The 23,870-nt window shown below is 35.0% G+C and overlaps 1 protein-coding gene and 1 pseudogene across 2 annotated transcripts in view; one reads left to right on the top strand and one right to left on the bottom strand.

The window, feature by feature from the left end:
* Nucleotides 1-23,098, bottom strand: part of PALS1 (protein associated with LIN7 1, MAGUK p55 family member) — a gene marked incomplete at its 3' end in the record, with an annotated part of 50,132 nt that extends 27,034 nt beyond the window's left edge. Inside the window, exons 1-6 of the mRNA XM_084240046.1 lie at nucleotides 22,546-23,098; nucleotides 9,933-10,141; nucleotides 7,878-7,955; nucleotides 6,636-6,782; nucleotides 5,266-5,427; nucleotides 3,428-3,505 (exon numbers count right to left, since the gene is read on the bottom strand). Coding sequence (XP_084096172.1) covers nucleotides 3,428-3,505; nucleotides 5,266-5,427; nucleotides 6,636-6,782; nucleotides 7,878-7,955; nucleotides 9,933-10,141; nucleotides 22,546-22,912 — 1,041 coding nt within the window. The 5' untranslated portion in view covers nucleotides 22,913-23,098. The remainder of the gene's footprint in view (nucleotides 1-3,427; nucleotides 3,506-5,265; nucleotides 5,428-6,635; nucleotides 6,783-7,877; nucleotides 7,956-9,932; nucleotides 10,142-22,545) is intronic.
* On the top strand, nucleotides 7,336-7,743 carry LOC311176107 (small ribosomal subunit protein eS24-like; annotated as a pseudogene). Its single transcript has one exon. The product of its transcript is annotated as a small ribosomal subunit protein eS24-like (transcript).
* Nucleotides 23,099-23,870: the final 772 nt, after the last annotated feature.

The raw sequence follows: 23,870 nt of genomic DNA, 5'->3' as shown, positions 1-23,870 counted from the left end.
TTTATACATTTATACAAGCACTGGGTACAGTCAGAAGTGCGGGAGGGTGAGAGAATTCACCAGAGCCGGAGAGGGGAACAGAACAGGCAGAGTGACGAAGTACACTGCTGAGGGGAGCAGCGGGCGGCAGGAGAGGTCTGCGCACCATGTGGGACCCTCGCCCGGTGGCCGGGAATCGAACCGGTGCTGCAGAGGCTGCAGGCAGCCTCGCAACCCAGCGCTCAACCACTGCACCACAGGGGTGGCCCTGTACCACATCTTCTTGATCCAGTCATCTATTTTTGGGCATTTGGGTTGTTTCCAAAGCTTAGCTATTGTAAACAGTGCTGCTATAAACATAGGGGTGCAGGTGCTCTTTGGAATTGATGTTTCTGTGTGCTTTGGGTAAATACCTAGGAGTGGAATTGCTGGATCATGTGGAAGCTCTATGTTTAGTAGGTCCAGAAATCTCCACACAGCTCTCCATAATGGTTGGACCAGTTTGCACTCCCACCAACAGTGCAGAAGAGTTCCTTTTTCTCCACACCCTCGCCAACATTTGTTGTTGCTAGTTTTTTTTTAATATGTGCCATTCTCACTGGTGTAAGATGGTATCTCATGGTAGTTTTGATTTGCATTTCCCTGATTACAAGTGATGTTGAACATTTTTTCATATGCCTGTTGGCCATTTGCATTTCCTCTTCAGAGAAGTTTCTTTTTAGCTCTTCTGCCCATTTTTTGACTGGATTATTTTCTTTGTTGTTGTTGAGTCTCATCAGCTCTTTGCAGATTTTTGTGATCAGTCCTTTATCATTAGTGTTGGGTGCAAAAATGTTCTCCCAGTTGGTGGGGTTTCTCTTTGTTTTTGTTATTGTCTCTTTTGCTGTGCAGAAGCGCTTTAATTTGATGTAGTCCCAGCTGTTTATCTTTGCCTTCACTATCACTGCTTTGGGTGATGTGTCTGTAAAGATGTCTTTGATGTGCATATCACGTAGTGTTTCGCCTATATTTCCTTCTATGTATTTTATGGTTTCAGGTCTTATGTCTAGTTCTTTAATCCATTTTGAGTTGATTTTTGTGTATGGTGTGAGGTAGTGGTCAAGCTTCCTTCTTTTCCATGTAGCAATCCAGTTTTGCCAGCACCATTTATTGAACAAACTTTCTTTGCTCCAATGCAGTCTTTGCTCTTTTGTCAAAGATTAGTTGACCATAAATCTGTGGTTTTATTTCTGGATTTTCTATTCGATTCCATTGGTCTGTGTGTCTGTTCTTGTTCCAATACCATGCAGTTTTGATGATTATGGCTTAAAACATAGCCCCTTTTAAATGAAGGAGACATTGACAGGAAAGCCCCAGAGTTTAACAATGCTGTAACATTAAAGCAGTGCATCTGATCAAAATAAGTGTTTGGTTCCTAAACCAAACAAAATATATTTAAATTTCAGATTATAGAATTGTTAAATGCTATTATCTTCTAGTTCAATATGGTAAAGGGAATAATACATCAGTTTATCTTTTGAGATATCCAATGCGGCAAATAAGTTTTCTCTGAAATTCTTATTTCTGTGTCTTTTATTATACTAGCTTTATCTTTAATTTTGAGAATTACTTGTGGAAAAGAAAATAGTGAAAGTGTATCTTCCTTATCTTTGGCCCTCACTTCACCCATAAGGCAGGTTGCAAAATTAAAAACTGCAGCAAGAAAAGTCTCTGTAGTGTGAAGCAAATTTCCAAATTTCCTCCTCTAACCCTGGGATTCCTACTCCCCAACTCCTATCTGCAAAGGGGTATCTCTGTTATTTGTTCTTTCCCATTGTTATGAAAAGTCTGGGGTATTGGTGGGACATTCAACTGACACTTAGTAGTAGGAAGCTAGAAATATGAACTGTAGGGTACCAGCAAACTGAAAAGGGAAAATGCTCTAAATTGAAATGAGATGACTGGGCCTCCCTGGTGGCACAAGGGGTTAAGATGTAACCTATGAAGCTATCTGCAGCCACTGCAGCACGAGTTTGATCCTCAGTCAGGGAGCAAACCACATGGTGAAGCAGACCTCTCCTGTCTTGCCCACTGCTCCCCTCAGCAGTGTATTTCAATCAGTCTGCCTGTTCTGTTCCCCACTCTGTCTCTGGTGAATCCTCTCATTCCCTCCCCTCTCTGATCTGTACCTCAGTTCTTATATGCATAAATAAATAAATATGCTTCCCTGTCCTATTTTCTCCATAATAAATTCAATATAACCCAGATGTCTCCTTAGAATTCCACACCATATATTCATTTCTAAGCACTACATATCTCTACCTGAAGGTGCCTGAGGTATCTCAAATCTGTAAATGGGACCTCTTGATTTTGCTCCCCAAATCTGTTTTTCTTCCCAATTTCTTTTTAGTAAGAAGCACCACTATACCCTCAATTGTTGAAGCATTCTTGCTTCCTTCCTTTCCTTTATCCTCTAGGATCATTACAAGGGCCTGTCATTTCTACTAGAACATAGGCTGAATCATTTTCTCTACTGCCACTGTTGTCATCCAAGTTTAAACCATCATCATACGTACAATGACTACAATTTCCCAAATCTTGCTTCCATTACTGGTTCTACTAACCGAATTACCACACAGCAGTCAAAAGTAACTTTTTAAAATACAAATCAGAAACTACTGAACTTACCTGTTTTTATTTGAGTGCAAGAAATATTTCAAGTAATACCTTTGATACTCAAAACAACATTCATACACACGTTTCTGCGTGGACTTAAGTTTTCAATTCCTTGGTGTTTACCTATTTAACCATATGAGCTGAAAACTTATATCCACACAAAAACAGATGCTTATAGCAGTTTTACTATAACTGCACAAACTTGGAAAAAATCAAGATGTCCTTCAATAGGTGAGTAGATAAATTGTATATCCAGACAATGGATATTATTAAGCACTGAAAAGAAATGAATTAAGAAACTATAAAAAGACATGGAAGAAACTTAAATGCTTATCATCAGTGAAAAAAGCCACAAGCTACATGATTTCAACTGCATGACATTCTGGAAAAGGCAAAACCACTGAGACAGTTAAAAGGTCAGTAGTTGCCATGGATTATGGGGGAGAGAATGATGAATAAGCAAAGCCGAGGATTTTTAAATCAAACTACTCTGTACAATATAATGAATTATGTATTTGTCAAAATCCATAACACATACAATACCAAAAGTGAATCCCAATGTAAACTATGAACTTTGGATAATGATGAAACCACTGATGTAATAATTGAACAATTATGTTGCAGGAATTGATAGTGGGTAGGTTATACATGTATAGGAGGTATACAGGAACTCTAAACTTTCTCCTTAATTTTGCTGTAAACCAAAAACTACTCTAAAAATTAGATTCTTAATTTTTTTTAAAAAAGAAATAGCCACCAGACAATAAATAATGAATATAAAAAAATCACTTACTACTGTTTCTTTGGCAGGAGGAGGCTTGATCTGTTGACTGGGAATCAGAACAAATGTCAAGGTACCATGCATATCAGACTGTAACAAAAAGATTAGGTATTTAAAAGTCCATATTCAAGATGAAAATGCATACATTGTACAAAAATGAAAAATGATGTAAAAAATACATAAAATTTTTACAAAAGTCCATATTTATGAAGGTCACTCCATGATCTTATTATAGCTATGCCCTAACCTGGACAATTCTAGAACCCCTAATAGATTAAAAAAAAAAATCAGTAAAGATGACTCTCCTTCATCAAGAAGCACAAATTCTGCTCTTCATGATGGCTTCATACATTAGAGATACCTAGGGATATGGCATTCTGCAATTCTGGTCCACTGGGGAAAGCCACTTAGCCACTTGTTCTTTTGTCTTCCTTTTAGTGTAATTTTAGGAGGATTCCACAGTGAAGGATTGAGATATATCACAATGCTACAATTCCGGGTTATCTACTCTGACACACATCAATTTTAACACAGAATATTCTCAATTCCCAGATGCTTTGTCACCCATTCTTTTTTTTTTAAACTTCATAGTCGTACTGCCAGGTTCACAATTATTTTATAGTACATCACAGACTACCTCATTCAGCTATCTCCAACATAGACTGTAATCAAAGCTTCTCTTCTGACATACCAGGGAGCAGTGCTTAACCCAGAGACAGTAGCCAGTAACAAAAAGACTAAGATGACCACTGAAACTTTGATTCACCAATGACTGGACCAGGTAAAAACAGTGATGTGAGGATGTTTTCTAGGTTATTCTCAGACATCACCAGGTAAAGGAGATTCTACTATAATAATAAATGCCAGATAATTTAAGAATAAATTTGGTTTGTAGGTAGATACAGTGATCATGAATTGTCCTCAAAAGTTGACTTCTATAGGGGTTTCTACATATGACTATATGTATTATAATAGTAATGTCTAAAAAAACTTTCTATGATGATGAAAATATTCTTGATATGGTAGCCATGAGCTACATATTGCTCTTGGGCAGCTCAAATAAAGCTAATATGAATGAGGAAATGCATTTTAAATTTTACTTAAGTTGAAATAATTAATACATGTAGTGGTTATTATAGTGCACAATGTCAACCTATACCACTATTACCTAATATTGTTAAGGAAAAAACAACCTATTGTAGACAAAAAGACAAAATGATCATAATGCCATGAGGGCATGGACTTCGTTTTATTTTGTGGCTAGCATATAGTAGTATTCAATAATTATGCTGAGGGCCTCCCTAGTGGCGCAGCGGGCTGAGCGCAGTGCTATGAAGCTGTCCGCAGCCTCTGCAGTGTGGGTTAGATTCCTGACCGGCCAGGGAGATACCCACATGGTGCAGCAGACCTCTCCTGTCTCACCCGCTGCTACCCTCAGCAGTGTTTTCTGTTGTCTGTTCTGCAACCCGCTCTGTCTCTGGTGAGTTCTCTTGCCCTCCCATGCTTCTGGCCTGTACCCCAGTTCTTGTATAAATAAATAAATTAAAAATAATAATAGTTTAAAAAAATATGCTGAATGAATTAATGATCTATTTTACTAGTGATTTCAGAGGCAAATAAAATAGACTGAATTGTAATAAAGTTCAAAATAAAGTATCAGAGGTACCCACCAAAAATAAAATTCTACTTATATTGTGGAAATAATTATGTCACGTGTAAATCAGACTAAAAATTATCCAGTGTTCTTAACAGTTATTATTAAATGCTTTTGAGATATTTTATTCTGAAATCTAATAAAGAAAACAGCTTTTAAGAACCTATCAATTATTCTTCCACCACTGTCAACTTACCAACAAGTCAAAAACCTCATTGACATCTTTCCCCCGAATTTCAATGCCATTAATTTCCAAAACTTCATCGCCTTCATGTAACAGACCACTTTTCTCTGCAGCACCTCCTTTTACTATCCGACTAATGATGACAGAATCCATTTCATTGCGAACTGTGGCCCCCTAAAAAAGTTTAGTATCTAATTTTAAAATCAACATATAGTTTTTTTTAAACATTTCTTAACTTTTAGATTCTTAGTTTTTTAATTCAATACTAGCCTTCAGTTATCTTGAAAATAAATTTACTTACACAGCTAGGGTAATTATGATATTTAGATTTGAAAGCTGACTATTTTCCCCAAACATTTTCTGCTTCAGAAACATTGTATTCATTACCAATTCTAAAATCAAGTAGACTTTTGAAGCATACAAGAGCATACTTAATTAAAAACAATGTGACAACCTATAATCAAATTTGTTCTTTATATGCTGAATACTACTCAAATGGTTATGTTATAGTTAGGAATAATTAGTGAACATGACTTTTTTTTTTTTCTTCAGTTCAACATATGACTGAGGGAAAAAGACCAGTCTGTCTGATTAATCAAATGTTAATTATGATAGCTGCATTCAAGCCACATTAAATATATTACATCATTAATATTTATTATAAAAATTGGAAGCACAACTGAAATATATAAGCTCATAACCTGGAAATATGAAATATCCCCAGAACATAGCTTGAAAGCGTAGAATTTATATGAATTTTCTCTTCATGTGTAATTTAAAATTTTATCATTTCCTCAATATTTATTTTTCTGGTAGGAAAGAAACCTAGTTACATAAACTTCCCATAAAAAGCAGTCCCTTGGCAAATTCCACATTTGCCAAGATGTAACTGAGACATCAGGATTAAAGAATTTTTCTATGAAAATAAAGAAAATTATGGCAATGACAGCAGACTAAGAGAAGAGATTTTTAAAAATTTGCATATACTAGCCTAAATTCATTTTTTATTAAAGAACACATACTTCTAAGGATATATATAAGTATATAAGCAACTGTGTCTCAACAGATTTAACTGAATGAAAAGATTAAATTTCTAGACACTATTTTTTAAAAGCTAAGAGAATCACTAGCAGATTACTAGTCCTTTTTTGTGGTTCCTCAACAATTATTTAGCTATTTGATAAATTTATTTAGCTATTAGTTTATTTAGGCATTGGATAATACATAAAGCTATTATTTTTATTAAATCATGGGTGAGAGAAGATGAACAAATTTTTCTCAAATTAACCTTTAAAAGAAATGTAAACGGATTTTTGACCTATCTGTCAAACATAAGATCCATGTACAAAAAGAACCTCAGGTCAGACATGTGGAACACTTACCAATGGAATATCTCGAGCCTTTTCTATACGAACTATTTTTACAGTTTCTCCTCCATACTGGCCAATGCTTTCATACACTCTCTCATCTGTAATGGGCTCTAGCTGCATTTCCTGCTCAGCAACCTTATCATGGGCCAGTAAAAGTGCCTGTTTAAAAGAAATCCACAGCATTTAAAGAAACAGCATGATTTATTTCTGTAGAGAGATGTATTTTGGTCATGGACATAGTATTCTGGGCATCAAATCTTTAAAAGAAGCACTACACAATTAGTTATATATATATAATAAGCATTTAGATTTTATATATATATAGAGAGAGAGAGCTTAATAATAACTAGAGATGTGGTAAGTTGAATCAGGTGTACTCTGGAATGGGTCATCAAAATCTAAAATGCTTATTAAACTTCATAAAAACAAAATAAATTTATAGGGTTAACACCATAAAAAAACTATTGATAATATAAGCCCCCCAAAAGGAAGATTTTTTTGTAAAGAATAAAACTGTTTCAAAAATAATGTGGCTAACTCTAAATATGAAGATAGGTAATTCAGCAATAATTGTTTTTCAGTGGAAGTTGTAAATAATCAAAATAGGTTAGATAATATTTGAGGTCTCTTCTAACCTTAAGAATCTTGGATTTAAAAAAAAAACAAACCAAGAAACTTTTCTTCCCTTGCTGCTGGAAGAGCATTCACCATCATGAATGCCACAGTAACTATCTGGGCCAGGAAGTTCATGACCACAGATTGTGTCAGTGGAAACAAATGGTCAATGCCATCCTTCACTCTGGGAAGGCAACAGTACTTAAGACAGAAATTTGGGGGAAACTAGCTAACATGTACAAGACCACCCTTGATGTCATCTCTGTATTTGGATACAGAACCCATTCTGGAGGTGGCAATACAACTGGCTTTGGCATGATTTACAACTCCTTGGATTATGAAAAGAAAAATGAACCCAAACACAGACTTGCAAGACAGTCTATATGAGAAGATCTCAAGAAAGCAGCAAAAAGAATACAAGGGCAGAATGAAGAAAGTCAGGGGGACTGCAAAGGTCAATACTGGTGCTGGCAAAAAAGGAGAAGTAATGATTCTGCAGGAGTAAAAATTCTTTATCTGTGTCTGTGGTGGTTGTACAGATTTTTGGGAGGATGAATAAAACCTTTTGTGTGTCTGGCAGGGAAAAAAAAGGCAAATGCTGTAAAAAAGCACACACTTAATGCCCAGTCCATTTGCTACCTGAATATGTGGAGCATTCAGTAAAGCAGTTAATTCTTGACCTTCTTTCTGGTGGACTGGTTTCAAAACAGTTTGTACCTAAGAAACAGAAAGATTATTTTCCTTAGATTAGAGAAAATACCACCAGCATCTATACAGGTATTTTTATAAAGATGCAAATTAACATAATGAAAACTACTTGTAAGAAAGAAAATAAAAATAATTATAAGAAAAAGTCAAAATGCATTAGCATTTTTTATTTTTAAAAAAACACCAAAAAAACCTGATTCTTGAATCAACATACTATAAAATAGACTAATCATTAATTACATAAAAGAAGAAAAACCAGAGCCTCTCTGGTGGCGCAAGGGGTTAAGACGCAACCTGTGGGGCAATACGCAGCCACTGCAGCATGAGTTCAATCCCCGGCCAGGGAGCAACCCACAGGGCGCAGGGTACCTCTGCTGTCTCGTCCGCTGCTCCCCTTCAGCAGTGTGTTTCGGTCAGTCTGCCTGTTCCCCGCTCTGTCTCTGGTGAATTCTCTCAACCCCATACCTCTGGCCTGTACCCCAGTTCTTGTCTGCATAAATAAATCTTTTAAAAAAAAGGAAAACTGAATTGGAGATGACATCTTAAAGAGTCACAGACTAGGGCCTCCCCAGTGGTGCAGCGGGTTGAGCGCAGTGCTGTGGAGCTGTCCGCAGCCTCTGTAGCGCAGGTTTGATTCCCAGGTGGCCAGAGAGATACCCTAACCCTAACACTGCAGAACCACACAAGGTGGTCCTGACTAAGTTCATCATCTTGCATTCCCTTTATGACCAGTCTTAGCTCAAAGTCACTACCACTCACTCACATACCACTACTACCAAAGCAATACAATTTTTAAGTATTACTGAAGATACTATCAGGCTGTGGAAGCAAATTTTCAGAAAATTTCCTTGATATGGTATTTTAAAAATTGCGAACTCTGTGAATATGTTAACTATCTTAAACCTAATATTTGAAACTAATTTTTTAAAGTCCCACTCAATCATTTGTCTCTCCCAAATTCTCTCTTACATGCACTCTTTAAGCCACTTCTAGTTCTTTGATTCTCTCAACTCTACACAGGAAAATTTCCTATCTAGGAGCAGGTCCTAAGGTAATACTCTCCTAGATCCTGGGCAACACTAGACTTTTCAGCCACTCTTGCACATAGGATCTTTGCTCATCTCAGGCTTTTAAATGCAGAAAGTACTCCCTTCGGGACCATTCTATGTTAATCTGAAAAGTGCCCTCGAAACTATTTTAGGTCTGAGGCTCTCGAAGTCCTACCTTTCCCCTAGCCCATTTTCTGTCTTATGTCTGAGTTCACTGAAACAGATTTACTTTATGGACTTCTAGAATTATTTTTATAATCTCAAAATAATTTAAAATCATTTAATGACAGAATGTCCAACTCCCAAAGTAGGAGATGGATTATTTATATCTTTTTAAGACCTTCAATTTAAAAGATGTTTTCAGGACACGGCAAATGTTGAATATCAAGAGGCAGCAGAAAAAAGCATTTAAAACTCAGCATGTTAACAAGAAAAACTCACTGTATATGAAGTTTAATTATTTTGGACCTTCTATACAGTTTTTACAGATCAAAATCTTCACAATACCTACAGGTAACAAATCTTTATGATACCTGATTATCAAATGTAATTTTATTTCATCACCTTTCATTTATCTCAGTTTATAATGATAATGATTAAAATAAAACTGTAACTTCCTAAACATTGAAAAGCTTTCCTCTATAGTAATTTAGATAAATATTTCCCTTACTCTGCAAATGTACAATTACACACACACACATACACACACGCTCACACTCTTATAAAACTCTCTTCATCAAATAGAGTACTTCTTACTCTGAATTTAGTATATGATTTTACAGGATAAAAATTATATAGCCAATTTTTCCCATCATGATAAATTAACATGGAATCATTAAGAATTAACTCAAACAAGCTTTTTATTCACATTAGTATTTTCCAATAATATTGCCTTACTATATCTTAAATATGTTAACGAGATGTTCAGAATACATACCTCTTGTGCAAGATCTTGCGCACTGCAGATAAGAGGAAATGGAGGACTGGCCTTGTTCATGTGTACTGTGACAGCGTTGTGTATCTTAAATGCATTCTGGAAATCTTTATTTTGTACAAGTTGTAAGAGCAGTGAAATATCCTCCTGGCTCTGAGAATCGACCAAAGTATGCTGAATATGTTTAAGTGAAGAAAACAAGTCTTCCACTTCTAGTAGGAAAAGGGAAAGGTATCCAAATATTGTTTCTGTTATAATTCAAGATAAGCTTCAAGATAAAATTTCTTTAAATAACAATTTAAGTTTAAAAAAAAATCCCAAAACTTGCATATATTTTTGAGTGTCAAGTCACTGTCATTTCATTGATTTTTAAAACTTTAAAAATTATGCAATGGGGTATCTTGCATTCTTTCCATAGTGTTTTCATTATAATGCATTATAAATATGAATTAGGTAATACAGAAGTGAATAAAGAAATTTAAAATCATCATAGTCCCATCCACTAGAAACAACTTTAAAACATCTTACAACTATTTCCTTTTTTTCACTTAACAATACATTTTAATTACTTGTATACATCACAGTCTTCAGAAAGAGCTTCATGATGTGCTAATATCGAATCATAATTTATAACCATTACAGTAAAGTTGAGCATTCCAGTTGCTTCCAATTTTTACTATTATAAGTAATAAATATTTCAGTACCTAATAATCATTGCTGCATAAAAATTTGTCTGAGATTCTGGTGTTTTCTTATAATTCCTAGAAGTAGAATTTTAAAATGAGACTGACATTTTATTTTTTTTTATTTTTTTTTTAATTTTTCTAGAGGCATATCTTATTTATTTATTTATTTATTATTTGTTTGTTTGTTTGGTTTATACATGCACTGGGTACAGTCAGAAGCGTGGGAGGGTGAGAGAATTCACCAGAGGGTGAGAGAATTCACCAGAGCCAGAGCGGGGAGCAGAGCAGGCAGAAGGACCGAAGTACACTGCTGAGGGGCGCAGCGGGCGGCAGGAGAGGTCTGCGCGCCATGTGGGACCCTCCTCTGGTGGCCGGGGAGCAGCCGGGGATCGAACCGGCTGCAGAGGCTGCAGGCAGCTTCGCAACCCAGCGCTCAACCGCTGCGCCACCGGGGAGGCCCCGAGACTGACATTTTAAAATAGCTTTTCAAGGATGTTTCATTAATTCAGACTCCATTATAGCAATATTTACCATGACCATTTAAAAAAATTCTTAATCTTTTAAATAGGGAGTCTGAAGCATATAAGTATTTACCAGGTACTTCTTTTGTGGTCCTTAAGCCTTTTATGAATCGTAGTCTCCTAAAATTATTCTTAAAGTTCTGGATATGTGTTATATGTATACATGCCTGTTAGTGTACAAATACACCTTATGAATTTCTCTCTGGGACAGTATTATCCCCAAAATGATTATGAACCACAGATGTCTCTTCCCTGACAGATAAGATGTGTACATGTGTATTACACTTTGTCATATTTGTTGGAAACAGTTTCCTAATTTTTCCAATTTTCTGTTCACTGTATTTCTGGTAGCTTTTATGGTATAGGGTTTTTTTTTTTTTTTTTTTTTTTGTGGGACCCTCACCAGCGGCTGGGGAACGATCCGGGGCTGCAGGCAGGCAGCCTCGCAGCCCAGCGCTCAACCACTGGGCCACCAGGGGAGGCCCCCTATGGTATAGGTTTTTAATTCTTCTGTATTACAAATGATCCACCTTTTCCTGTGTGGGTTCTGGCACTATTTCTAAGCTTATAAACTACTACTCCTAAGTCATTAAATATTTACCTATCTTTCTACTAGCTTTCTATGGCTTCTACTTCATTATAAATTTTAGTCCAATTGGAGCTTATTTTGATACAGATTTGAGGGAATATTTTAACTTCTTTTTCTTCCACTCTGGCATAATTTATAACCCTTCCTTTTTTCCACCCATTTATTAATACCACCAAATTCCTGCATATATCAGTGTCTATTCTTAATCCAATAGTCTATCAGAACCACAATGTCTTATTATAGCAGCAGTCTTTGCTCATATTGATAAGTTCTTGCTCATTACTTTTTCAAAAATGCCTTGATATTCAAATTAGTTATAGGATCATTTTTCTCAATATATCTTCCACTCTCCCATTCCTTCAAAAAGAAAAATCCTATTGAGATATTTACTGCAATTAAGTCACTAAATGAGTCTGAGAAAAACTTATAATGAGTATTATCTGTCTTACATAGTCACATGGAAAAAAAAGTTAAATCTTTGTTAATTTTTTTATAAGTCCCATAGAAAGGATGTTGATTCTTTTACATTAATCTTATGTGTTATTTTTAAAAGATTTATTTATGTATACAAGAGCTGGGGTACAGGCCAGAGGTGTGAGGGTTGAGAAGATTCAACAGAGACAGTGTGGGGAACAGAACAGGCAGACTGACTGAAATTCACTGCCGAGGGATGCAGTGGGCGAGTCAGGAGAGGTCTTCTGTGCCATGTGGGTTGCTCCCTGGCCAGCCGGGGATGGAACTCCTGCTGCAGAGGCTGTGGACAGCTTCATAGGTTGCACCTTAACCCCCTGCACCACCAGGGAGGCCCTACATTTTTCTTGTATCCCACTACTTAAATATTTTAAAGATTCAAATAGTTCAAGTGATTCCTGAGGTTTCTTACCTTTATCCTTCAAAATCAAAAGAGTATTAGTTCACCTTATAAAACATATGTGTGTGTGATGCTGCTCATGAATAATTTAAGATGGAGCAAAAAATTGGAAAAAAGTCACAAAGTCAAAACTGTCATTAGAACGACATAAGTTGTGACCCAGAGCTATATAAAACTTGAGATAGTATTTAACTATAAGCTAATATGATAGAAAGAATATGGATGGGGGTAAAAGGGAATGCTTGTCAAAGAGTATAAATTTTTAGTTTTAAATAAGTTCTGAGGGGGCTTATGTACAGCATGGATACTATAGTCAGTATGTATTGCATATCTGAAATTTACTAAAAGAGCAGACCACTCTCACCAGACATATAATAAAGGCAACTATGTGAGATGCTGGATGTGTTAATTACTTTTATTATGTAAACTATTTCATAGGGTATATATCACATCACCATGTTGTATACTTTAGATATATATACACAATTTGTCACTTATACTTCAATAAAAAATAAAGCTGGGGGGGAAAAAAGACTATGGAATGTCAAATTCCATCAAATACAAAGGTTACCACAAATTTACCTAAGTGTGTAAAGAATTCCCGAAGAGTATAAAGAATTAAATTGCTTTAAGCTATGTTTAGAGCAAAATAGGAAAATACCTTGAATACTTTGAAAGGAAAAAGAATTACCAAACCAATAGAGCAGTTAAGACTACAATCTTAAGGGAATGATAGACTTCCATGAATAGATAATGAGATGCACGTTTAATTTTAGTAATTGTTTAAAGGGGTTGAGTCTGGCTGTCAGGACAATGAGAAAAACCAGTAGTTGCCAATCTCCCCACTGACTAAAATCAATAAGCAACGATAGTCATCACAGAAGGTAACTATCTCCCTATTTCATTTCCTTCAATGCCAGGGAGATTTAAATTTTTAAAGGCTAAGGAATTTCTGCATATCTCTCCTCTGTACCAAACCTACCCACAAAGACACAAAAATACTAACATTATTAAAAAAAATTATCTGTAACCTTTTATCTTTCAGTTATAATTGCTGGTATAATTTAATTATACTGTAAATATAGCCTTGCAGACCAAAAAAACAAGCTTTATCATTTAACCACATGATCACATTGTAAATGTTGTTTTGCAGTCTGATGTTTTCCATTTCTTTAGAATTCCTAGAACTGATTAGATAACAAAAACATTTAAAATGTTGACACATAATGTCAAATGTGCTGCAGATTTGTACTAACTGATATTCCTACTAATAAACATGAGTGTCTCTTTCTATAAACACAGACCAAATGAAAGAGTATCAATCTTTTAAAATTTGGTGATCCAGTTAGGAAAAAATGTTTCTTTTCCTAGTAGTGAGGTTGAATATATTTTCATAAGGTTAAAGATATTTGTGAGAATTTTCTACCTCAAACACTATCAAAATCTCTTATGTACATATATACATATATATGTTGACTCTTATGTACCCTTTGGTTTAGAACCTCTGACTTAAAAGGCTTTATTAATATCAGCTACTGTAATATTTTAAGATTGATATAGTTGGGCCTAACTATGTTAGTCAAACCTACTTTCTTCTATACTAAATAACCTTGATTACTATATCAAACTTCGATATCTGCTTTTTATAGTTATTAAGTTTCCTCCTTGGCAACTATTTCCTTTTATTGCCTTCTTGCTTCTGTGGCAAACACAGAATATAATATTCATATTCAGAATATTTTAAGTACAAATACTGTAGTCATAAGCCAGCAAGAAAAACTAGAGAAAGGATGTAGGGTAATCTAAACTATGAATGGCTTGATGAGAGCTATAACTTGAAATCAATAACCATATTCAGTATATGTGCTGCCGAAGTAAACACACCATATTCAGATTAATTAACAGTTGAGACTGATCAGACTGGAAAAAATATAGTTTGAAAGTTCTAAAATCTAAGTACGTTTCTCATGTTGCTAGGAACTAAGGTAAGGAACACAGTTTCTAGAGAAAGACAAAATATGTTCAATTAATTTATATTGTAGCTCATACTGAGGAGTTATAAAGTCACAAAGAACTAGGACAGTTTACCTTTTCTGTCATACTGGGGGAATAAAAAATTAAACTTATTACTCCTACTCCCACCCCCAAAATTCTAGGTCTTGATTGTGATATGGTCATTCATCTGTTTTTGGAAAAGTTGTCCTAATATGTCTTTTCACCCAAAACAGTAGCATGTAATGTAAACTAACTAGATTTAAAGGAGCATACACATTCTAGCTATATTTTAAGTATAAATACTGTAGTCATGGCCAACAGAAAAACTAGGCTTTATTAATATCAGTTATTGTATTTTAAGATTCATATATTATACATATCTGTAAGAATTTCTTCTAATTAGGTATCTGTAATCTGCTTATACATATAATGCAGATAATATATGTGTTTTCAACATCCTCCAAATGCTACTTTCATTATTGTTTATATATAATTGCTGCATTTTATTTCTGATATTTTAACCAAGGGTCTTATCCTTGAAATATTTTCTCAGAGCATTTATATTCATCTCTAACATAGCACTAGTATGCTAGGTAGTACAAGTTCAGAAAAAAAACTAAAACTGCAACTTCTGAGAATGTAGAGGCTATGCATTTTTTTTAAAAAATGTAAAGCCTCACTGACAGTACTGCTGGCCTAGGTAACAAAGTAGTATAGCAAAATTAGTAATTATGATTTAAATGGGCATAGATTTCAGATAAATTCCATACCTACTTTCTTGACCAATTTAGCTGGAAAGTTTCCAGACAGCATTCTTAAGAAGGAAAACTGACCAAAGTACTCTCATCCTTCAGGTTCAAATATATTTCCATTTAAAAAGTTTAATAAGTAGAACAGATTAACACCCAGAAGAGTGTTCAAGCTTCATTAAACATTATACAGCACTGATAAGAAAATATGGTCTAAATCATGTGTTGCTGAAACATGAGCCCTCTGATGAAATGAACATGTATTTACAAGTAGCTTTACCAATTTTAAGGCTATGAAAAATGATGTTGCCTCTGTCCACTTAAAGTCATATAGAAAGTCGGGCCCTGGTGACACAAGGGGTAAGTCACAGCACTATGAAGCTCGGCATGAGTTCGATCCCCAACCAGGCAGGGAGCTAACCCACGTGGCACCCTCCTGCCTCACCCGCTGCTCCCTTCAGCAGTATTTTCAGTCAATCTGCCTGTCCTGCTCCCCATTCTGTCTCTGGTGAATCCTCTCACCCTCCACACCTCTGGCCTGTACCCCAGTTCTTGTATGCATATAAATCTTTAAAAAATTAAAAATACTTTACAAATACCTATTATTCAAAACCAGTAAATTTTCTTTATACTTAAAGAAATGTTCCACTTTCTATGGTTCAATTAAGATATATCTGTTATTTAAAACAAATTAAAAGCCTCTTAAGTTTTTCAACATTCTGTACAATTGGGGGGGTATGTTAAAAAAATCCAATCAGATGCAACTAAGTCACTCCTGTCAAATATGTATTTTTCTGTAATAATGATGAAGATACACAGACAACAGAGAACAAAGAACAGAGACTCCCCATATAGAATTCAGAGGCTCCTTTTCCCCCTCTCATACAGAGACCCAACAGACATTAGGAGAAAGAACCCCGTGGACAGAGAAACAGAGGTAAGTGGAAAATCACAGGACTAGTGAGAAAGCATGACACAAGTGCAGATTGTAAGAGTGGACAAAGAAGAGAGTACTGAAGCAGAGGAGTATCCAGAGCTAGGTAGGCTGAAGGGAAGGCAGAAATGGACAAAGGCAGACATAGCAACGAGCTTTGGTAGTAAGTTCTAGTCTGTAACAACTTTTCTACAAGGAAGTTTTTTATAACTATCCTGAAGTCCTAGTCCTGAAGTTTGATCTACTTCATCTTGAAATGTAGAAATTGTTTTAATTCCCATCTTCTCTAACATTGCATATCACATTTAAATCTTGATTATGTTCAAAGAGAGGACATATGATCTAAATGTAAGAAAAAAATCACTTATATATATATGACTTTGGGATACAATTAATAACACAATACAAACATACACATATGCCCACAAATCCAAGCCACTGAATTCTCTGCTTTTCCCTTGCCTTATCCTGGTGGCCTAAAATGTAAAAGAATGACTTGCACAAAAATCAGCTGTCAGGAGTTGCTCTATCTAAAAATTCTATCTTTAAACATCCAAACCTCTAAAATACCCAAGGAAGCTGAGGAATTTCCAACTCTGAAGATCTGTCAAAGCTATGGAGATAACCATCTACCCTGGATTAGCTTTGCTTATTTTTACTTATTGCTGTCATTTATCCCACACAAAAACAGATAGTTTCTAGAGATCTAACATTAAGGCTCTTCCATTTCATTGTTTAAATAATACCAATTCTTCTAATCTATCCTCATAAATTTCTGGACTCCAACCAACTTCACATCTGTTTTTGGAAACTTTAAAAGATTTTTTCTTATCCCTTAAGCTGTAGAAATTGAATACTGAGATGAGAAACTTAACTGAATCAAAATTAGAAAACTCATTCAGCAAAGCTTTGCTTAAAAGGGGATAGTTTTATTTTTCTTTTTAAAGTTAAAAGCTTAAAATTCAGTATTTGACTTTTGATTTTCAGTGTACTAAGTCAAAGACAGCAACTAGCTTTGGTAATATGTTTTAGTCTGTAACAACTTTTCTACAAGGAAGTTTTTTGTAACTATCCTGAAGTCCTAGTCCTGCAGTCTGATCTATTTCATCAAACTGGAAAATGCTGAGAATAAGTCTATTGGTGTCATTTTCCCAACATCATGTGTTTATTTTCTGTCTCTGTGTCACTTTTAAATAAGTTATGTAAATTGTTTTGTTAGAAATAATGCTATTGCACACTTACTAGTTTAGAGTAAACATAACATTTATATGCACTGGGAAACCAAAAACTTCATCATGACTAGGCTTATTGTGATACTCATTTTATTGCGGTTGTCTGGAACTGAACTTGCATTACCTCTAAGGTATGCCCATATATCATTGGACAACCCCTTTCAAGTCTCAGGGCCTTTCTATAAAATGAGTGGTTTTGACTAGATTGTATTTCTCAAACTTCTGTTGGTAATTCATTAAAAAAAGATGTATTTTTTAATTTCTCAACTCAGTATATATACTTATTTGAAATAAAAGATACACGAAAACTTAGGTGCAATATAACATGCTTTAATATTTTTCTGATTTATTCTAGTTGTAAAAAACACTAGTTATGGGCCTCCCCAGGGGCGCAGAGGGTTGAGCTCAGTGCTGTGAGGCTGTCCACAGCCTCTGCAGCTCAAGTTCGATCCCCCGCCGGCCAGGGAGCAGACCACATGGCGCAGCAGACCTCTCCTACTTCTCCAGCTACTCCCCTCAACAGTGTACTTTGGTCTCTCTGCCTGTTCTGTTCCCTGCTGTCTCTGGTGGATCCTCTCACCTCCAACACCTCTGGCCTGTACCCCAGTTCTTGTAATCATAAATAAATAAATCTTTAAAAAAATAAAATAAACACTAGTTACTAGGATGGCTAAAATTAAAAGACATAATAACAAGTAGAAATGAGGATGCTAAGAAACTGGAAACCTTCCACACTGCAGAAATTGTGGAGGATATGGCAGTTTCTTAATAAGTTAAATACAGAATTACCATATGACTGGTATCTATATATCTACATATATGTCTTATATATATACTTCCCAAAGTTGAAAACAGGTGTAAAAATAAAAAACTTACACATGAATATTCATAATAGCACTATTCATAATAGACAATAGATTGAGAAAACCAAGTGCTTCATCAACCACTGAATTGTTAAACATGGTATGGTATATTCATGTTACGGAATATTATTCAATAATAAAAAGGAATGAAGTACTGGTTAATGCCACAAGATGGATGAACCATGAAAACATTATGCTATGTGAAAAGCAGCCTGTCATAGAAGGTCAAAGATTATACGATTCTATTAACGTGAAATGCCCAACAAGCAAATCCACAGACAGAAAGTAGACTGCAGTTGTAGGGGTTGGGGTGAGGAGAATAAGGTGGAACTGCTAATGGGTATAGAGTTTCTTTTTGGGTAAAGGAAACATTCTGGAAGTATATAGTGGTGATGGTTGCACAAAATCTTGTGAACAAACTAAAAATTCATGAACTTAAAAAAAATTAATTTTATGGTATGTAAATTCATCTAAATAAAGCTGTTATTTCTTAAAATAAAATTTTTAACTACTGGTTAAAACCATAAGTTAATTTAATGAACTAAAAGATTAGATGATGTTTGGTTCTTTAAAAAGTTATATTATTTTTTCTACCCAGTCCCCCACTACACACCCACCACCCTCTATAAAAGCAAATATATTTTAAACCCATAATTTTGCCTTTTTAAATTTCAGACTGAACCACAGACTATAAAATCCTTTTTTTGGGGGCATCTGAACAAGTATTTATTCACTACTTTAATTCCTTTTTTTTCTAAAATGTTTTTATTTTTAATGATGTATCATTGTTTTTAAATCCTTGTTCACTTTTTTTCGAAAGTATAGGCTTGCTCCCTTTAGATGTGGTTACTATTGCTCTCCCATTACCAAAGTACCCATATTCCATCACCATACAGAAGTTAAATTTGTCAAGCTTACTGTATGTCACATGCTTACATACATTTTTTTCACTTGATCCTCAAGAAAATTTTGAAACTGATGCTTATAAAATTGCTTGCCCAAGATCAATAACAAACTCCTAACTCCAGACATCCCTGAACTTTCCAATATGCAATAGTGACACGCATTTCTAAGCATATAATAGAACGATGCAAGTTTTTTTAAGAAGGAAAAAATAGGGCCTCTCTGGTGGCACAGTGGTTGAGTGCTGGGCTGCAAGGCTACCCGCAGCCTCTGCAGCACCAGTTCGATCCCTGGCCACCGGAGGAGGATCCCACATGGCGCGCAGACCTCTCCTGCCGCCCGCTGCTCCCCTCAGCAGTGTACTTTGGTCCTTCTGCCTGTTCTGTTCCCTGCTCTGGCTCTGGTGGATTCTCTCACCCTCCCACACTTCTGACTACACCCAGTGCTTGTATAAAGAAATAAATAAATCTTTTTAAAAAAAAAGGAAAAAATAAAACTTATGGTTACTTAATGGGTGAAATGAAGTCTTTGTGTCACAAGACTGAACAATATAGCAGTTAATTATATTTTCAGTGGGATTATATATAGTTAACAAGCATTATAAGCAAGATTAGGTTAACTAAGTAAAGATTCAGTTAACTCTCATTTTAGCAATATGAACAAATTAGTAAATTTTCAAATGGTCCTAACATTTTAAACATTAAATCCAGTACCATAGTATCAACAGTTCTAACAATGTTACTTACCAGGGGGTTAAAAAACCTCCCTCACAGAATGGACTAAATTTTGGAAATATCTATTGCAGTTGAGCAAATATCTAATAGCAAAATCATTAACTTCTCAATAGTAGTTAATTCAAGGTATACTGGTACTGGAATTTTGTTTGTTGGAATACATTTTACCTTAAAAAACAACTTAAGGTCATAATCTAGCAAAATTCTAGTATATTCCATGGTCCATTGAAAGTCAAATAATATAGAAACAAAGATGGAAGAGATATTTTACTTTATGATGTCAAATACAGGAAAACTCTCTACTTAAGAGTTTGAATATTCAGAAACAGCTGACAAAAAATGAGCAGACACTAATGAAGACTGAAACATATTAATATCATGAAAATACTTTCTTCAACATAGTTTTCTTCCCACTAGTTGTCTTTTTTCCCCCTTTTCCTTAACACTGATAGCACTTGACATAAATTAGAAAGTCCCTAATCACAAATTTCAAGAATCTCCTTATTAACCACAAGACAGCTTATTATGGGTGCATACAGATGGGTGGGTACATGTGGCTTTCCTAAAGTTTCCTCACGGTGTAATAAAAATATATGATAGCAATCTTTTCTAGTTTATCCCCTTTAAATACTCCACCTATTAAAGTTACCTGTCTACAATCCTAGCACAAAACTACTTATGTGTGAATAAACAGTAAAATTTATAACCTAGAGTATCTGAAAATGATTCTAATTCCACCTCATTATACTCTAACCTGCATTCTATTTTTTCCTCAGGATTTCTCTCATAAAGTCATTTGCTTTGCCAATAAAATAGAAAACGCATACTATTTCATTTGTAGTAAAACAAGTTTTAATAATTCATGTCAGCTTTAAGGAATTGCCTTCCTTAATATACCAAAATCTAATTTATAATACCAATAATTATTATATGAAATTAAGTTCCCACATCACTATTTTCTAATTTTAAGATTCTGACTGCTTTTAAGCAAGAAAATTGTTTATCTTCTACGAATATTTTCCATAAGCTCCATCCCTGCACTTCAATTATTATACAGTACCAAATTTATAAATACTTTCATTTAAAAAGTCCACCAGACAATCCAGGTAGCCAACCTTTCCAATCACATTTTTCAGTTTTTAAAAGAGCATTTTCTCTACTTACAGATAAATAATGATCATTTGGAAACTGAAGATTCTCTCTCAGAGAAATAGATCAGTTTCCCCATCCTTCCCTTACTTAAAACAAGGTTGCTGTTTCTGGCTGTGGAAGTTGTCTCCTGGCACGTGTGTATTAATCAAAATACTGGCAGGGAGACACATACAACTTTAAGGGAGTATTTCTGTTGTAGTTTGATGTGTTAGCAAATTATGAACAGGAAAAAAAATGCTCGGTACAAAGTTATTACACTTCATTTTAAAATGGAAACTTAAGACTCAGTATATCCAAAAACTGCAGTTCTCAGTGACATTAATAACGCTGTAACTTATGCCAGCTTCTCATATTGACTATAACGAACATTTCAATGATCACTCCTATGTGCGTATAAGAAGGGAGGACAGTAAGTTCAATGATCAAATATTCTAAGTGTGGGAACATATATTCAACATCAACTTTTCTTGTATATTCATAATACTTATCAGCATTCTAAAGGTGCTAAGAAATCCTGTACTAAGCAGCTGTTAAACTAACTTAATTCACTACTCTCAAAATTGATTTTGTCACAGAACTTTGTCTATGTCTTTTTTTCTCCCCACAGAATGGAATATGGGAATAAACAGCATGGGGAATATTGAGTCATGCTTCATGTGTATGATGCCATATGAAGTGCACCAATTTTTAATGACAGTCATTAAAGAAAATCAAATAGATTATAGGCTACAAATACTGACATTATTACTATTTCACAAAGTTTAAGAAAATCAGAAATTAAATATTGCCTTTCAATTTTGGTATAAAAGCTTGAGTTTCAAGCAAAAGGTAAATTTCAAGATTTTAAATGTTAGGCAACTTCATAGAAATTTTTAATTCAAAAATTTTATGTAAAAAACATGCTGTAGTAACTGAACATTAAGCCACTGACTTTAGCTCTATGTGGTTAACAGTAAAGAATGATGATTTTTTTTTTAGGATTTATTTATTTATACATACAAGAACTGGGGTACAGGCCAGAGATGTAGGGGGTGAGGAGATTCACCAGAGACAGTGTGGGGAACAGAACAGGCAGACTGACTGAAATACACTGCTGAGGGGAGCAGTGGGCAAGTCAGGAAAGATCTGCTGCACCATGTGGGTAGCTCCCTGGCCGGGGGTCGAACTTGTGCTACAGTGGCTGCGGCGAGCTTCATACGTTGCACCTCAACCCCTTGTGCCACCAGGGAGGCCCAAGAATGATGACTTTTGTAAGAAAAGAACTGATCTTGAACTGAATCAAATTCTTGCTTATGTTCTTTCTTACCCCTCCTTTCTTCCTATATACATTTAGGCTAAGGCAAGAGAAACAAAAGCAAACCATTTTCTGTTATTCTTGTTTACTTACCTAGTATTTTCACAGTATAATGAGGACTTTCTAAGACAATTCCTTCTTCTGTATCAAATATAGGGTTATCTATTCCAGTCTTTGGCGGAATTTGGGCTAATTTCTTAAGTCTCATGGAAGAATTAAGGTCAAGTTCTTGTTTTTTCCCTTCTTCCTCTCGCCTACGCCTCATGTCTTCCTGTTGTTGCCGAATACGCTCCAACTGTGCACTTCGACGTACTGGCATCATCCTGGTGCCCAAATCTCCAGGGCAGTCAACAGCCATCTCTCGGTGCTTCTGATGTTCCACTGGTGATGCAAGATCAACATTTTTTACTTCGCTGTCTGATTCCTCAGTAACATGCCCATTCATATGGGATGTTGTCATGGTTATCTAAAAGAACCTGTACCACTTTTTATAACTCAATTTTTCCTATAAAGCCAATCTCTTGATTCTGTAGTATAAAATCCATGTTACTTCAAAAACAAAAAAAAAACAAAAACAAAAAAAAAACTTCTCACATCACATAATAATGCTATGAAAATGTATCCATGAAGGAAATCTAAGGGAAAGATGGGGGAAAAAAGTATGAGAATTACAATATAAAAGATTTTACACAGCCCACTTCTAATTACATAATATAGAAAGTACCTCGTAAGTATATAACATTTTTTTACTATACTATTTTCATTTTATAGATAATGGTTAGGAAAGCAAGGTAATTCAACACACACAAAAAGCCCCTTCTCATGAATTTAAAGTATACACTGTTTAATTTTACAGCTGAGAAAAATGATCTTTAGAAAGTTCAGCAAAGTAAGAAAGTAAAGTTTTGGGTACTAATTAGTAGAGAATGGGTTGCTTAAGTCATAAAGATGTTTTAATCATCTTTGTAGAGTATTCGCAACAAAGTGAACTTTACATTCAACTGATACACATGAGACTGTAATAACCTCATAGTTACTACCAAAGAAACTAGAACTGGGCATACAACAAGCCATGCTAGTGGCTCACTTGAGATAAAGGCAATATTCTGGAGGACAATTCAATTTCAGGAGGTTATGAGAGGAAGAAGATAACCAAAAGAAAAGAAACTTTAATTAGAAGCTCAGAGGTCTACAGAATAAAACCACTTTAGGTGATGCAAATTATGTAGGTTATTGGTCTTTTTAATTGGTCACATCAAAAAAAGCATTAGGATTAATTCTTTGAGGTTCATCTAGACAAAATGGTAATAACTTACCATTAAAAAATTTTAGGTCATACTGTAAAGCAAATCAATTGGAGACCAGAAAACTGAATTTTAATTATGACTCTGCCACTTCCTCTAGTTTTAACTTGACTT

The sequence above is a fragment of the Talpa europaea genome, assembly GCF_964194135.1.
Source record: "Talpa europaea genome assembly, chromosome: 8".
Classification (NCBI taxonomy): domain Eukaryota; kingdom Metazoa; phylum Chordata; class Mammalia; order Eulipotyphla; family Talpidae; genus Talpa; species Talpa europaea.
The sequence above is the reverse complement of the archived record's forward strand: the minus strand, read 5'-3'. Positions and strand labels throughout refer to the sequence as shown.